General features: G+C 42.1%; 2 protein-coding genes across 2 annotated transcripts in view; one reads left to right on the forward strand and one right to left on the reverse strand.

Moving 5' to 3' along the window:
• Positions 1-18,581, reverse strand: part of LOC123771301 (uncharacterized) — a 150,562-nt gene that overhangs the window by 80,790 nt on the left and 51,191 nt on the right. The window lies entirely within an intron of this gene.
• LOC123771369 (uncharacterized) overlaps positions 1,013-18,581 on the forward strand; it is a gene marked incomplete at its 3' end in the record, with an annotated part of 32,625 nt that continues 15,056 nt past the window's right edge. The window contains 3 exon segments of the mRNA XM_069305056.1: positions 1,013-1,122; positions 1,775-1,902; positions 7,730-7,863. Of these exon segments, the coding sequence (XP_069161157.1) occupies positions 1,848-1,902; positions 7,730-7,863 (189 nt within the window).

Here is an 18,581-nt window from a genome sequence, read left to right on the forward strand (position 1 = left end):
AGGCTATGGGTCCCTACACTTGCACCAGTGGTGGTACCCCTTGATCTTGACCCCTCCTATATATAAAAATATATATAAAATATATATACTGTATTTATGAATCATGCATACATAACTCATCAAGTTCTCAAATTTCTTTAATTTATTCGTATTCCAGGACAGTGCTGCAGTGTGCGAAATATTTTCTTGTCAGAGTTTACATTAGGCAAAATATGCATCCGCAGATGGTCCAAACTTCCACGTATACTTATAACTGAGCCAAAACCGAGAAGTAGCTACATCTGGGAGTTTGGTAATTTTATTGAATAATCTATTGATATGTGACTTTTTGCATGATTGAATAATGATAAATGGAATGGCTATAATGAATAATTATTGTATCTATTTACATATTCAGACACAAGCATGATACAATTTTGCCTTAAGAAGTTAAGCGCAATTAAGGAACTGCAGCTGCTAAGACAACTGTAGTTCCAGCAGCATCGTTTGGGGGGAAAAGGGTGGTGAACGGAACCATCGGTGTATATGATTTTAGAGAGGAAGGCTAGGATATCAGTTTGGCTTAAGGCATTGCTTTTGCCTCAAGACGAAGCCTGCACAGATTTTAATTCAAAATCTTCGGGAGTGAAATATTTTTGAGACGTTCACTTCGAACACAGGAAGTGAGAAAACACTTTTCGACAATATTTTCGAACATAATCAGTTACACATCATTTGAGCGGTGTTCAAGAATCATAAGTTCATCATTGGAATTTATGTTGAAATTGGGACAAACTTCAAAAAGTCAATTTTTAGCACTTTCTCATTTAAGTACGTCCTCGATAAATATGTATTTGAGGATAACTGTATTCCTTTATCGCTAGGGTTCACAGGATGAGTAAGTGTTGTATAATAGTCTAATGCTGAAGGCAGCTACAACCAATCAGTGAAATTGAAGATGGGAAAGGGCGGGGTTTGGAGGCAGAGTGGGCGTGGCTGTTGGGGGTAATCACAGCAGAGCCCTACTCCACACGCCGACGGGGCACCACGCCACACACGCTGACGGGGCACCACGCCACACACACGCCAGGGCACCGCATCACAGTCAGCACCCAGCGCCCCAGACGACAATACCCACGCCAGGTTTGTTGGGTGATCGGTGAATACACTTTGTTTTGGTGCTTCGTCATTATCTACCCATCATAGTGAACTTGGTGCTTCATCACCATCCACCCATCATAGTTGTCTGGGGTGTTTCATCATTATCCACCCATCATAATGATCTTGGTGCTTCATCACCATCCACCCATCATAGTGATCTTGGTGCTTCATCATCATCCACCCATCATAGTGATCTTGGTGCTTCATCATCATCCACCCATCATAGTGATCTTTGTGCTTCATCATCATCCACCAATGATAGTGATCTTGGTGCTTCATCATCATCCACCAATAATAGTGATCTTGGTGCTACATCATCATCCACCAATGATAGTGATATTGGTGCTTCATCATCATCCACCCATCATAGTGATCTTTGTGCCCATCACCATAACGTAGTTAAGTGAGCCTCACATTAAGCACCGTTCGAGGGACGACCTTTTACTGAACTGATGAGCGTTGTTGTGTAAAGTGTTCCCTCGCGCTGGGACATTGTCTCTGTTGTAGGTGCGCGTATACCATACTGTCTTGTGACAGCTTTCAATTTCATTAATTTTTTAGGGCGTGTGCAAGATTTTGTACATATATTTAGTGTTTAGCAATAATAAAATACAGCGACCTCTTCCATCCACAGCAACAGTGACCTCTGCCGCCCACCACAGCAGCAGTGCTGACCTTTTCCTCCCACAGCAGCAGAGGACGCAGACATGGTTCACGTGGAACTTCTCTCACTGCTGGGGCTTACGGCCATGTTCCTGGCAGGTAAGTTACCTACATTGTTTCCCTTCTCTCAGTGTTTAATGGAGTAGTATACTCTTACTGCTTTGTAATGGGGTAGTATACTCTTAAGGCTTTGTAATGGGGTAGAATACTCTTAAGGCTTTGTAATGGGTAGTATACTCTTAAGGCTTTGTAATGGGGTAGAATACTCTTAAGGCTTTGTAATGGGTAGTATACTATTAAGGCTTTGTAATGGGTTAGTATACTCTTAAGGCTTTGTAATGGGGTAGTATACTCTTAAGGCTTTGTAATGTGGTTGTATACTCTTAAAGCTTTTTATGTGGTAGTATACTCTTAAGGATTTGTAATGGGGTAGTATACTTCTAAGGCTTTGTAGATGGGAGGGGGGGTAGTATACTCCTAAGGCTTTATAATGGGGTAATATACTCGTAAAACTTTAGTGTTTTATCAATTGTTGGTTTAAATTTGTTTACATTTGTTAATGTGAGGCATAATGTGTTGATTCTTACTCGCCCAGTTGTTCCTGAGGGCTGAGATCTAGCTCCTGGTCCCTGCTGTTGCACTCGCCCAGTTGTATCTGAGGGTCGAACTGTAGCTCTAGGGAACTTCCATTATACTTGCCCAGTTTTACCTGAGGGTCAAGCTGTAGCTTTATACGTGTTTTAGCAACAACTCAACACTAGAGTTTCATTCTCTAATGGTGGTCTCTTGTATGTGGTGGAACAAATCATATTAGCGTCACATATGCCGGAGATGTTATTCTACTTATATATTCTCTGATGTAAAGCTCGTTGCTATATCTATTTTTTGATGCTCTCATTTTGTCTTCGAGTTGAATCATCCATCATATTATTAGTATTTCATCCTTTTATTCAGAAGTTCCTTGTAGTTCAACCAATATCGTGGGGCCTGACGGCTGAGTGGACAGCGCTCGGTGCTCGTAGACTTAAGGGTCCGGGTTTGATCCCTGGCGGAGGCGGAAACAAATGGCAAAATTTTCTTTCACCCCCTTGATGCCCGTGTTCATCTAGCCGTAAATAGGTACTTGGGAGTTGGACAGCTGCTACGGACTACTTCCTGATTATGTGTATTTGTGAAAATTAGGATTAAAGACTTGCCCGAAATGCTACATTTGCAAGTGGCTGTAATAGAATGTAAGAACTCTTGTATATAAGAAAAAAAAACGTGCTCCATTGTTCATCATTGTCTCCTAGAATACTTCACAGTTCATCATAGTCTCTTTTAGATCTCCATAGTATATCAGAATAACACAAAGTACTCCTCAGTTCATTACAGCATCTCAAAGTACCCCTTAGTTCATCACTGCATCTCAAAGTACCCCTTAGTTCATCACATCATCTCAAAGTACGTTGTAAATATTTAATCTCACAGATTACCCTTCATTTATTCTAATATCCAAAAGTACCACCTTGTTCATCATAGTATCTGAAAACACCCCGTAGTTCATCTTAGTCTCCCCAGGCACCCAGGAGTTCATCATAGTACCCGAAAGTACTCTTTAATTCTTTGGTCTCCCAAAGTACTCTGTCCTTAATCAAAGTATCTTAGAGTATTCCATGTTTCATCATAGTCTCCCATCACCCCATATTACATCACAGTCTCCCAAGGTATACTTTAGTTCATCATAAGGTCACAATCCCTTACTTCATTTAATCTCTTATAATACTCTTCAGTTTACCATAGAATCTTAAAGTACCCCAAGTTCATCTTGGTCTCCAGAATTACCCTTTAGTTTATCATAATCTCACAAATGGATACTCCCCCCTCAGTTTACAGTAATTTTCCAAAGTACCCCTATTTCAGTATCGTATCCCTTCGTTGATCACACTACCCCAAAATACATTTTTGTTTATCATAGTTTACCAAAGTAATCCATATTTCATCACAGTAGCCTAAAGTACCTCATAGTTCAATACTATCTCCCAAAGTACCCGTAGTTAATAATAATATCTCATAGTACCTTTAATTCAAAATAGTATTCCCAAGAACCCTTTAATAATAATATCCTTCAATATTATTATAAGATATTATGATGAATTACAATGTACTTTGGGATACTGTGATGAATACCAAGGTACTTTGGGGTACTATGATTAGCTAGGTTGTTTTGGGAAATACTATCATGGCGTACTGGGTACTTTGACTATGATTCTCAAAATAGTAATTTAGATACAGTGATGAACTATTTTGGGTACTGATGAATTATGGAGTACTTTGGGATACTATAATGAATTACTGGATTTTTTTAATACTACGATGAACAAATGGTAGTTTTGAATACCATGATGAACTACGGCGTACTTTGAAAGACTATGGTAAGTTAAATTGAACTTTGAGGTACTATGATGAGCTAAGGAGTACTTGGGGATAGCATGATAACTATGTGCTACATTGCGAAACTGTGTTGAGTTACATGGTACATTTTGAGCCAATGATGAGCAGAAGGCTGCGTTAGGACACTATTGTCGAGAGTACTTCCAGGAATTTCTAGCCAAAACTTCCAGGTAGCTCATCATAGAATCACTAAGTATCCTTACGTTAATTAAAGTTTGCCAAAGTATTCTTTAGTTCATTATAATATACCAAATACATTTAAGTTAATCATAGGATATAAAAAAATTTAGTAGTTCATCAGTGTGTTCCATAGTAGCTCCTAGTCCATCATAGTCTACCATAGTACCTCTTAGTCCATTATAGTCTATCATGGTCTACCATAATACACTTAAGTTCATCATAATTTCCCAAAGTACCTCATTATAGTATCCAAAAGTACCTAGTAGATATTTATAGTATTCCAAAGTGCCTAGTAGATCACCAATCTCAAAATACCACCTAATTTATCAACGTCTCCAGAGAACCCTGTAGTCGATCCTAGTGTATTTATGTACATCTTAGTTTATCATTCTCTCCAAAAGGACCTTTTAGGTAACCATATGGTACTAAAGTTCCCCGTAGTTCACTATATTATCCCAAACTAATCCTTAGGAACAGTTTAGTAACATTTCCTATCTAATGTTCCTAAATTATGCTAGAGGCAAGGAATCGGGAATACACAAATACACTTAAAACTTAATAAAGCACTTTACCGTAATATCTTTAAACACTTCAGCAGATGTTACGGCCGATCTCCCCTGGAGATGATGTCCTCTCCCTGCACCCAAAGCCACACTGATCAAAACGCTGTCGAGGTGAAGCCGACCTTAGCTGGTGGCCAAACTTGCATATGTCCGTGTACGGAATTTTATTGCGATCTCAGTGATAACAAATTTAACGCTGTAGGACAAGTGTGGAGTTGACTACCCTGAAAGAATAGAAACATTTCGTCGCTGTTAGGAGCTCATGGCTAGTGATCGACGTAGTTCTTTATTTGGTGCTGGTCTAACTCATGCTTTGGTGACATTTTATACATGTGTTCTTCTAGAACATTCTGTTGCGAACACATTGGTATAAAAATGAAATACGTACATCAAAAATTAATGTCAGGACAGTGAAAAGAGTATACAGTTTTCGGTGTTGCCGCTCCAGAGCCCGAAACGCCGCGCGTACAAGGGAAAAGTTTTTTTTATCGTTTGCTGGGAGCGCGAAAGTGTGTCCCAAAGTACCCCTTAGTTCTACATTATATCCCAAAGTACCCCTTAGTTCTTCATTATATCCCAAAGTACCCTTTAGTTCTTTATAATATCCCAAAGCACCCCCTTGGTTCTTCATAATATCCCCAAGTACCCCTTAGTTCGTCATAATATCCAGACGTATCCCTTATTCTTCTTCATAATATATCAAAGTACCCCTTAGTTTTTCATAGTATCCCAAAGTATTGCATAGTTCTTCATAATATCCCAAAGTACCCCTTAATTCTTTATAATATCCAAAAGTATCCCTTAGTTCTTCATAATATCCTAAAGTATCACTTTGTTCTACATAATATCCCAAAGTACTTCCTAGTTCTTCATAATATCATAAAGGACCCCTTAGTTCTTAATAATATCCCAAAGTACAACTTAGTTCTTCATAATATCCCAAAGTTCCCCTTAGTTCTTCATAATATCCCAAAGATCCTCTTAGTTCTTAATAATATCCCAAAGTACAACTTAGTTCTTCATAATATGCTAAAGTACCCCTCAGTTCTTCATAATGTCCCAAATTACCTCTTTGTTCTTCATAATATCCCAAAGTACCCCTTAGTTCTTAATAATATCCCAAAGTACAATTTAGTTCTTCATAATATCCCAAAGTACCCCTTAGTTCTTCAAAATATCCAAAGTACCCCTTAATTCTTTATAATATCCCAAGGTACCCTTTAGTTCTTCATAATTTCCCAAAGTACCCCTTAGTTCTTCATAATATCTAAAAGTACCCCCTTAGCTCTTCATAATATCCCAAAGCATCCCTTAGTTCTTCATAATATCCCAAAGTATCCCTTAGTCCTTTATAATAGCCCAAAGTACCTCTCAGTTCTTCATAATATCCCAAAGTACCCCTAAGTTCTTCTTAATGTCCAAATGTACCCCTTTGTTCTTCATAATATCCCAAAATACCCCCTTAGTTCTTCATAATATTCCAAAGTACCCCTTAGTTCCTCATAATATCCCAAAATACCACATAGTTCTTCATAATATCCCAAAGTACCCCTTAGTTCTTCAATATATTCTAAAGTACCCCTTAGTTCTTCATAATATCCCAAAATTTCCACATAGTTCTTCATAATATCCCAAAGTACCCCTTAGTTTTTCATAATATCTCAAAGTACCTCTTAGTTCTTCATAATATCCCAAAGTACCCCCTTAATACAGCATAGTCTCCACAGATCATTATTGTCTCCCACACTAGTGCTGCTAATGCAGAGGCAGGGTAGAGTGAAGTGCAAGGTGCTACGGTGTTCTGTGAATACAGAGAATAGAATACAGAGTCACAGTGAAGCAAAAATCATCAGTGTGCTGGGATGTTACCAGTAGCTGTTCATAGGCATTACCAAGAAGATGGGAAGAGAGGTGAGAGAGGGGTTTCACACATGAAGACCCAGGGTATGCGTGTTAATGGCAGTCGAGGTCGGCCTCACTGCCACACTTTATGAAATATCGGCATCTAGACCCTCTTTACCCTTGAGATTTTTTTATGAAGTACACTTATTTATCAATTTTAGTGCTTCGGTATAATATATTTCCAGAGAAAGAAGAAAATCCTGGCAACAGAGCGGATATTTGTAGAGATAAAATGAGAGGGTAAGAGAGGAGAGGGTTGGATGGGGGTCAGGTAAGTAGGGGGGTGTTAAGTAAAGAGAAGTGAGATAGGGACTGGGATATAGGATGGGGAAGACCCGGGTTCAACCGGGTTCCCCCGCTAAGAACCATACATATACGACCAGTTAGGGAATTCATGGCATTAGCGTACAGACCATTTTGTGTCAGATACAATTGAAAATCCAGAGTTATGCCACCAGATATGTCCCAGAGCTGAGAGGCATTAGTGATGATACACGATTAATATAATTACGACATAAAATATTTAGGAAAGTATGTAAAAGCCGGGCAGAGGCAGGCTGTTTAACATAAGATGAATACGGAAGTAATCAAAGTTCTTGAATGAATCACATGCACATTGATATAAGGTATTGCTTTAGGGTTAGAAGAGGAAATTCACAATCACATTTTCATAGGTAGACATGACATCCCCCCAAAGGTTCTAGAACCTGTTTACCTATCGACTGAAGTATGGGAAGCGGGTCATAAGAGCTGGAGTTAGCACGACAAATCATCTAGGTAAGTATATACATGATTTAAAGCATTGTAGTGAGGATATTTTAAGGATGCTTATCTTTTTCTCCCGGCAGAAACGGAGGCAAGGTGCAGCTCCACTTCAGAGATTGAGTGTCACAGGGACAGTCAGTGCATCGCCATCACCTCTGTGTGTGACTCCGCAAAACATTGTAGCGACGGCTCCGACGAGGACCCCTACGTCTGTGAGGTACTGTGGCTCCTCCATTCCTTGTTTGTTAGTGCATCTGCTCCGTCTGTGAGGTACTGTGGCCCCCCCTTTCCTTGTTTATTAGTGCTTCTACTCCGTCTGTGAGGTACTGTGGTTCCTCCCTTCCTTGTTTGTTAGTGCTTCTACTCCGTCTGTGAGGTACTGTGGCCCCCACCCCTTTCCTTGTTTATTAGTGCTTCTACTCCGTCTGTGAGGTACTGTGGCCCCCCTTTCCTTGTTTATTAGTGCTTCTACTCCGTCTGTGAGGTATTGTGCCCCGTTCCCCTTCCTTGTTTGTTAGTGTTTCTGCTCGATCTGTAAGGTACTGTGCCCCCCCTTTCCCTGTTTGTTAGTGTTTTGCTCCGTCTGTGTGGTACTGTGCCTCCCCCCCCCCTTTCTCTGTTTGTTAGTGTTTTGTTCCGTCTGTGTGGTACTGTATTCCCCCCCCCCCTTCCCTGTTTGTTAGTGTTTCTGCTGCACCTATGAGGCACTATGCCTCCCCTTCCTTGTTAGTGCTTCTGCTCCGTCTGGGAGGTATTGTGCCTCCTTCCTTGTTTGCTAGGGATTCTGCTCCGTCTGTGAGATCCACACCTCCCTGCATTGTTTGCCAGCGTTTCTGGTCCAAATGTGAGAGCCACAACCACCATTATTGTTTGTTAGTTCATCTAGTATAGCTGTACCTTGGTCAGTCAGTGGTGTGGGGCGGTTTGTGCTCTATTCAACGTGTTTTTTTTATTATTGTTTAAAAAGCCAACTCCTTCTCTGGTCACTGTACTCTTTTCACTGGATATTCATTTCATTTGGAATTCACATCAATAATTTTCCTGTCTCATGACAATTGGCTCAAATATGCAACATGAAACTAATCTAAATTAGTGCGTGTGATTCTCTTCGTGACGGAGATCGGGCAGCGATTACTTTGATGGAATAATTGACATCTTCATGTCTTACAATCTTCCGCTGTGATTTACAATATATCAGACTTTTGTGGGCGTACAGGTTACCGATGCACTGGCACAGCTACACCAGCGTTCACTGTGGATAGGGGCAGCAAGGTGAAGGGCTTATTCACCAATATAGGTAAGAGTAATGGGTGAGGTGAGTTCCGACGGTGTAGTTATAAAAAGCGAATATCAGATTCCCATCATAAGGAGCTTTTACAGTAAAGCAAGGGACTTTATTCGTTTCAGATGCATTTTCAAGCGTTGCTGATATATGAAGAGAAAAATGTCCGTAGTGCCACTTGTGTTGCTTTACAAATTTCTGTCCCTCCAAGTCCGATCGACATGGACAGAACAAGAGGTTATTAAAGTATCTAAAATACGACTTGGTCAGAGCAAGAGGTTACTAAATTACTTCACGAACACAATTATGAATTGCCCAGAGCACGATATTACTTGCCGAAGATTGTGTGTGGCCGGGTCAGTCAGCGACGGGCAGAGTGTCTTAGGACTGGCTAGGGTCTGGTTGTGTGTTTAGTTAACTATAGGGACGACGACGCTCTCAGAAAGCTTTAGGAATACTTTGTATTTAATAGAAACTAAAGTAAATGTCTTTGCAGAATTTGTTATTGATGTCATGACTTATTGTATTGTTGTTCTAACGAAGTTTGAAGTATTTATTACCTTAGAAATGTCATAAGGATTTGTGATTTATTTATTTATTTGAAAAAAAACCGTTCAAGCCAAGATTACTACAGTAATGCCAGGGGGACTAATGATTTATGTTAATAATTTAATCATTACACCTTAAACGACATGACATGAAGATCTTTGTGATTGTTAAAGTATATTTATTATTTTGCTTAGGTCCACTCCTGGAGCTCCCACTGGACGTTTCAGTAACCATACAGGTCGACATACAGTTACTTGGGAGTGGACGCCTCTTGTAAGTAATCACAGGACAAACTTCCACCTGGTCAAACAAATCATAACAACCTCTCTAGTTGTCCAGAATACATTGTTACGAGGTTGAGGTTACGAGGATATGAGGTTACCATGAAGTTTCATCTCGTTCTCGCCAGCGTTCCCAATGTCTGGAAACTGTTATGCTAAAGTGACCTATCCAAACCTACCAGAGGACCCTCGAATAGAAAACAGGACAGTATGTCAATTTCGCGAGCCGCTCCCGTTTTCTTGTACGACAGGTTTTGACTTTAGGTAAAGAACCTGTCCTCCTAATAGCTCCTAATAATGGGAGATAGAACTCAGGGAGGAAGTCTCCACAGGAAACGATGGACATCTTCAACGATAAATGTTGGAAGGCAGATGGAAAATTTGTCACTCTCCAGAGGGAGAACAATGAAAGACAGAGGGCAAGTCCACTGTTTAATCTTAAACGTAAGAAAGCATGGCGCATAAGCACGAAGGCTTGGAAAAACTACAAGAACAAGAGAACAACAAAAAGGAGTACCAGAGAGTCAAGAATGAGAATGAGAACCTCAGAGTAAAAATGGATCAGTTGATCAAGAAAGAGGTTCTGCTGGGGCAGCAGTTTACACTACCAACCATGAAGCTTACTGGAGCATGAATAGTGGGTGCTCAACATTGCAAATATAATTATATGCCCTGAAGGAGGCAATAAACTATACAATTGAGAATAATTTACATGATGTCATCATTCATACAGACTCTAAATCTTCGCTCCAGGCATTGTTATCCAGCCAGCACAGAGATAATATACAACTCCTCACAGAAATTCAACATATAGGAAAAGATACCCATAATCGAGGGCTGTCAATCACCCTAAATTGGATACCAAGTCACATTGGCATAGAGGGTAATGAAAAGGCAGACTCACTAGCAAAAACTGCCACTGCTCTACCTGTTGTACAGGTTCAAATACCTCCAAGTTTCTCACAGATAAAGGAGCAAATCAAGAAGAAAAAATTCTCAACAATCAAAAGTCGCCACAGAGCCAAAGTAGAGGAAGATCCACTGCGATATGGCATGAACAAGCCACTGGTTACTCCTCTTTCAAGCCTGGCAAAAAGATATCCAGAGACATTGCAGTAGCCATACACAGACTCAGACTTGGGTACAAGTGCTGCTGGGAGGTAAGGAACCCAATAGTTAAAGAGTGTCACATCTGTGAAACTGAGGCAGAGGCGCCGCTATTGCATTACTTACTGGAATGTGAAGCTACTGAACCCCTGCGCATCAAACTCAACATTAATCCAACGACAGCAGCTGCATTAGATGCACATTCCACCGCGACTACAATGATTAGAAAAGCTGTTGAGGAATGGGACTCATTAGTGAGCATTCTGCATCTACATCCGCCACCAAGATAATGTTAATAAAACAAGATTAAAACCAGTGCAATAAAACAGAAGCGACAAATAAGCAGGGAAAAAGGAGAAGTCCTCTCCTCCATTTTAAACTTAGACCTAAATATCACAGGAAAAAGGTTATCATGTATAACCAAACTCAATTACGGGCTCACCATAGCCCGTGCTACATGGACACTCCGTCCTGAATAGCTAAATCTTTAACAACAGCAACAACGCACAACAAAGGGGATATATAATAAGATTTTAAATATGAACAACACGGGAGAGGATATCCTATTGTATTCGGACAAAGAAAAAACTTGGTGGTTGATATTACCCAACCTGCCATCAGAAGAATACATATAAAATATACATCAAAAGAATAGCATCGGCTGCATACGGAAGGTTGGCCAAAATAAAAACTGCCTTTAGGAATCTGAACAAAAAGTCATTCAGGATCTTTTTTATCGTTAATGTCAGACCAGTTCTGGAATATGGAGCATCAGCTTGGAGTCCTTATCATGTTCAACACAAAATGAAGACCTTTGTGTTTATGCCACACAAAAAGGTTTGTCAGCAGACTAGTCCCAGAGTTGAGAGGTATCAGATTCGAGGAAAGACTACAGGTGTCAAACTTTACCTCGCTGGAAGATAGAAGAAACAGGCGAGACATTATTACCACACACAAAATCTTTAGAGTTTAGAATAATAGACAGGGCAGAAAAGGACAGATTATTTATCAGGAGTAGAACACGAACAAGGGGACACACATGGAAACTAAGTACTCAGATGAGCTACAGAAACATTTTAAAGATTTTTTTTAGTGTCATAGTAATTAATAAATGGGATGAACTAGGAAGTGATATGGAGACTAGGAGGCAAACTCCATACTCAGTTTTATATGTAGATATGATAGAACCCAATAGACTCTTGAAGTTTTACACCAGTTGATAAAGTGTTGAGAGGTACTCACCTTGTGATTGCAGGGGTTAAGCTTCGGCTTTGGTCCCGCCTCTCAATTGTCAATCAACTGGTGTCCAGGTTCCTTAGCTTCTTGGGCTCTATCATATTTACATTTGAATCTGTGTATGGAGTCTGCCTCCACCACATCACTGCCATTTGTTAAGTACCCTGGCACTGACAAAATTGTTTCTAATGTCTCTGTGGCTCTTTTGAGTACTCAGTTTCCATCTGTGCCCCTTTGTGTTCCATTGATGCTAAATAGTTTGTCTTTGTCCACCCTGTCAATTCCTCTGAGAATTTTGTAGGTGGTGATCATGTCTCCTCCTAAGACTTCTGTCTTCCAGGGACTTGAGGTTCCTAGAAAAACCTCAGTGGTTTTATGTTGATTAGATACTATCTTATTCAATGAAACACCTTACATGTTATTCCTGCCTGTTTCTCCAATTTTTCTAACATTCTCGTATGGGATACTATGTCAAAGGCTTTCTGACAGTCTAACAAAATACAGTCTGCCCACCCTTCTTTTTCTTGCCTAATGTTTGTCATAGATTTCTGTTAAACCCGTAAGACACGATTTACCATCTCTGAACCCTTGCTGGTGGTGGTGTGCTACAAAGCTATTTTTCTTCAGATGCTCTGCGAGCCTTTTCCTCACGACCTTCTCCATCACCTTGTATGGTATACATGTTAGGGAAACTGGCCTGTAGTTCAGAACCTCTGGCTGTCACCCTTTTTTATATTGGGACTACATTAGCTGTCTTCCATCTTTCCGATAGGTCTCCTGTTTCCAGTGACCTGTTATACACCATAGAGAGTGGCACACTTAATGCTTTTGCACCCTCTGTGTGTGTGTGTGTGTGTGTGTGTGTGTGTGTACTCACTTAGTTGTACTCACCTAGTTGTGTCTGCAGGATCGAGCATTGACTCTTGGATCCCGCCTTTCTAGCCATCGGTTGTTTACAGCAATGACTCCTGTCCCATTTCCCTATCATACCTGGTGTTAAAATTATGAATAGTATTTGCTTCCACAACCTGTTCCTGAAGTGCATTCCATTTTCCCACTACTCTCACGCTAAAAGAAAACTTCCTAACATCTCTGTGACTCATCTGAGTTTCAAGCTTCCATCCATGTCCCCTCGTTCTGTTACTATTCCGTGTGAACATTTCGTCATGTCCACTCTGTCAATCCCTTTGAGTATCTTATACGTTCCTATCATGTCCCCCCTCTCCCTTCTTCTTTCTAGTGTCGTAAGGCACAGTTCCCTCAGGCGCTCCTCATACCCCATCCCTAGTAGCTCTGGGACGAGTCTCGTTGCAAACCTCTGAACCTTTTCCAGTTTCATTATATGCTTCTTCAGATGGGGACTCCATGATGAGGCGGCATACTCTAAGACTGGCCTTACGTAGGCAGTGTAAAGCGCCTTAAATGCCTCCTTACTTAGGTTTCTGAATGATGTTCTAACTTTTGCCAGTGTAGAGTACGCTGCTGTCGTTATCCTATTTATATGTGCCTCAGGAGATAGATTAGGTGTTACGTCCACCCCCAGGTCTCTTTCATGCGTCGTTACAGGTAGGCTGTTCCCCTTCTTTGTGTACTGTCCCTTTGGTCTCCTATCTCCTAGTCCCATTTCCATAACTTTACATTTGCTCGTGTTGAATTCCAGTAGCCATTTCTCTGACCATCTCTGCAACCTGTTCAGGTCCTCTTGGAGGATCCTGCAATCCTCATCTGTCACAACTCTTCTCATCAACTTTGCATCATCCGCAAACATCGACATGTAGGACTCTACGCCTGTAAACATGTTGTTAACATATACAAGAAATAAAATTGGTCCTAGCACCGATCCTTGTGGTACTCCACTTGTTACTGTTCGCCAGTCCGACTTCTCGCCCCTTACCGTAACTCTTTGGCTCCTTCCTGTTAGGTAGTTCTTTATCCATGCTAGGACCTTTCCCCTCACCCCCGCCTGCCTCTCGAGCTTGAACAGCAGTCTCATGTGTGGTACTGTATCAAAGGCTTTTTGGCAGTCCAGAAATATGCAGTCTGCCCAACCATCTCTGTCCTGTCTTATCCTCGTTATTTTATCATAGAATTCCAGAAGTTTTGTTAGGCACGATTTCCCTGTCCAGAACCCATGTTGATGTTTGTTGACAAACCTAATGTTCTCCAGGTGTGTAACCAGTCGTAGCCTAATTATTCTTTCCAGTATTTTACAGGGGATGCTTGTCAGTGATACAGGTCTATAGTTAAGTGCCTCCTCCCTATCACCTTTCTTGAAGATCGGCACGACATTTGCCTTCTTCCAGCAACTGGGCAATTCTCCTGACATAAGTGACTCATTAAAGATCATTGCCAGAGGCACGCTGAGGGCCTGTGCTGCTTCTTTTAGTATCCACGGTGATACTTTGTCTGGTCCAACTGCTTTAGTTGCATCTAGAGTTGTCAACTGCTTCATTACCTCCTCTGCTGTCACCTCTATATCTGATAGTCTTTCATCTAGGGTAACCCCTTCCAACAATGGGAGCTGCTCAGGCTCAGTAGTGAACACTCCATGGAAACTGGCATTCAGTGCCTCGCAGATTTCCTTGTCACTTTCAGTATATGCCCTCTCTGTCTTCCTTAGTCTTGTCACTTGGTCATTCACCGACATTTTTCTTCTTATATGACTGTGTAGTAACTTAGGTTGTTTTTTCGCTTTGATTGCAATATCGTTCTCATAGTCCCTTTCCGATGTTCGTCTTATGTTAATGTAATCGTTCCTAGCTCTGTTGTATCTGATCCTGTTGTCCTCTGTTCTTTGTCTTCTGTACTTCCTCCACTCCCGCCTGCTGGCCATTTTTGCTTCCTGACACTGTCTATTAAACCATGGGTTATTATATTCCTTCTTATTTTTTTGCCCTTTACCGTTGGTATAAATCTATCTTCGGCCTCCTGGCATTTATGTGTGTGTGTGTGTGTGTGTGTGTGTGTGTGTGTGTGTGTGTGTGTGTGTGTGTGTGTGTGTGTGTGTGTGTGTGTGTGTGTGTGTGTGTGTGTGTGTGTGTACTCACCTAATTGTACTCACCTAATTGTGCTTGCGGGGGTTGAGCTTTGGCTCTTTGGTCCCGCCTCTCAACTGTCAATCAACTGGTGTACAGATTCCTGAGCCTACTGGGCTCTATCATACCTACATTTGAAACTGTGTATGGAGTCAGCCTCCACCACATCACTTCCTAGTGCATTCCATTTATTAACTACTCTGACACTGAAAAAATTCTTTCTAACGTCTCTGTGGCTCATCTGGGTACTAAGTTTCCACCTGTGTCCCCTTGTTCGTGTCCCACCCGTGCTGAAGAGTTTGTCTTTGTCCACCCTGTCAATTCCCCTGAGAATTTTGTAGGTGGTTATCATGTCTCCCCTTACTCTTCTGTTTTCCAGGGATGTGAGGTTCAGCTCCTTTAGCCTTTCCTCGTAGCTCAATCCTCTCAGTTCCGGGACGAGCCTGGTGGCATACCGCTGAATCTTCTCTAACTTTGTCTTGTGTTTAACTAGGTATGGACTCCAGGCTGGAGCTGCATACTCCAGGATTGGTCTTACATAAGTGGTATACAGGGTTCTGAAAGATTCCTTACACAAGTTTCTGAAGGCAGTTCTTATGTTGGCCAGTCTAGCATATGCCGCTGATGATATTCTTTTGATGTGGGCCTCTGGGGACAGGTTCGGTGTGATATCAACCCCCAGATCCTTCTCTCTATTTGATTCTTGCAGGATTTCCCCTCCCAGATGATACCTTGTGTTCAGCCTCCTGCTCCCTTCGCCTAATTTCATCACCTTACACTTTCCAGAGTTGAACTTCAGCAGCCATTTTCTAGACCATTCCTCCAGTTTATCCAGGTCATCCTGTAGTCTCTGTCTATCTTCATCCGTCTTGATTCTTCTCATAATTTTTGCATCATCAGCAAACATCGAGAGGAATGAGTCTATACCCTCTGGAAGATCGTTCACATATATTAGAAACAGGATGGGTCCAAGTACTGAGCCCTGTGGGACTCCGCTGGTGACATCTCGCCACTCTGATGTCTTCCCCCTCACCGTTACTCGCTGTTTCCTGTTGCTTAAGTACTCCCTTATCCACTGGAGCACCTTCCCTTTTACTCCTGCCTGTTGCTCCAACTTTTTTAACAGCCTTTTATGGGGTACTGTGTCGAAGGCTTTTTGGCAATCCAGGAAAATGCAGTCGGCCCACCCTTCTCTTTCCTGCCTAATTTTCGTTGCCTGGTCATAAAATTCTATTAACCCTGTGAGGCACGATTTACCATCTCTGAACCCATGTTGGTGGTGCGTTACAAAGTTATTTCCCTCCAGATGCTCTACGAGCCTTTTCCTCGCGATCTTCTCCAGCACCTTGCATGGTATACAAGTTAAGGAAACTGGCCTGTAATTCAGTGCCTCTTGCCTGTCACCCTTTTTGTATATTGGGACCACGTTAGCTGTCTTCCAACTTTCTGGTAAGTCTCCTGTTTCCAGTGACCTGTTATACACCATAGAGAGTGGCACACTTAGTGCTTCTGCACCTTCCTTTAGTATGCATGGTGAGATTCTATCAGGCCCAACAGCCTTTGTCACATCTAGCTCCAGCAGACACCTTTTGACCTCATCACTGGTGAGGTCAAATTCCTCCAAGGTTTCCAAGGTTGCCGCCTCCTCATTTAGTGCAGGGGCTTCTCCTTGTTCTATTGTGAAGACCTCCTGGAATCTCTTGTTGAGTTCTTCACACACCTCCTTGTCATTCTCTGTGTATCTGTTCTCCCCTTTCCGCAGCTTCATCACTTGTTCCTTCACTGCTGTTTTCCTCCTGATATGGCTGTGGAGCAGCTTTGGTTGGGTCTTGGCTTTACTCGCGATGTCATTTTCAAACTGTCTCTCTGCTTCCCTCCTCACTCTGATGTACTCATTTCTGGCCCTCTGGTACCTCTCCCTGCTCTCTGGTGTTCTGTTATTTCTGTAGTTTCTCCATGTTCTTTTACTCAGTTGTTTCGCTACCTTACATTCCTGGTTGAACCATGGGTTTTTCTGTTGTTTTTCGTTTTTCTCCTTTTGGACGGGGATAAACCTGTCTGCAGCTTCCTGGCACTTTTGGGTGACAATATCCATCATGACCTGCACATTCTTGTCTCTATGTTCTGTTTCCCATGGTATTCCCATTAGGAAGTTCCTCATCTCGTCATATTTTCCTCTTCGGTAATTCAGTCTTTTCCCCTCCACTCCCATCCTTGGATAGGTTATCCCTACCTCCACCAAGTACTCAAAGGTCAGTACACTGTGGTCACTCATTCCTATGGGGGCTTCAACTTTGACTTCCCTTATTTCTGACTCATTTAGGGTGAATATTAAGTCGAGTCTAGCTGGTTCATCATTGCCTACTCTATCTTGTGGGTTCCTTGACATGCTGCTCAGAAAATTCCTTGTTGCCACTTCCAAGAGTTTAGCTCGCCAAGTATCTGCACACCATGTGGGTCCCCATTCTCCAGTCTATCTTTCCATGGTTGAAATCACCCATGATTAAGAGTCTTGAGCCATTCCTGCAGGCACTGAAACTGCTCTCTCTATTATATTAATGGTTGCCATGTTGTTCCTACTTAAACTCCTGTCTAGGTCTTCTGTCATTTAGGGGAGGGTTGTAAATGACTGTCACTATTATCTGTTAGGTCCACCCCATTGTTATAGTTCCTGTTATGTAATCTCTGAACTCCATCACAGCCCGGAATTTCCATCTCATCAAAACTTCAGTCCTTCCTTATCAGCAGGGCCACTCCTCCACCTCCTCTCCCTTCCCTCTCTTTCCTACTATATCGTAGTCCTTTGGAAACACAGCATCTGTTATGACTCCTGACAATTTGTTTTCGTTAGTCCTATTACATCAGGGTTTTCTTCTTGCACCCTTTCTGCCAGTTCACTTGCTTTATTGGTAATCCCATCAATGTTTGAGTACATTACCTTGAAGCTCACTTTCTTATATCCAATTTCACCCACACTCCCTACAAGTGTAGGAGGTTGTTCTATGGTCCTTGCTACTTGGGTAGGCTCCTCCTCCTGTGAGGTAGTTGCCAGGGGTTCAGGGGGAGGTGGGGTGGGGGGTGGAGGGCTTAGGTCTTCCTCAGGCCTGCTTGGGTCAGGAAGAAGTCCTGGGGGTGAGGGAGCAGGGATTGCTTGGGGAGAGGGCACGCCCTCCTGCGGTGTAGTTGACAGGGGTTTGGAGGGAGGTGGAGTGGGGGATAGAGGGCTTTGGTCTTGCTCAGGCCTGCTTGGGGCAGGGAGAAGACCAGGGGTTGGGAAAGCAGGGGCTACTTGGGGTAAGGGGAGGGGGAGGATTTGGGTTTCATGATGGGCATTATGCAGGGGCAAGGAAGGGTTTGTGCTGGGGGTAGAGAGGGCCCTATTGGGTGGTGGACTGGGGTGTTGCATTCCCCCCTGGGGTTCCTGGGTTGCTGGATTGGGGTTCCC

The sequence above is a fragment of the Procambarus clarkii genome, chromosome 54 (genome assembly GCF_040958095.1).
Source record: "Procambarus clarkii isolate CNS0578487 chromosome 54, FALCON_Pclarkii_2.0, whole genome shotgun sequence".
In the NCBI taxonomy this organism is placed as follows: Eukaryota; Metazoa; Arthropoda; class Malacostraca; order Decapoda; family Cambaridae; genus Procambarus; species Procambarus clarkii.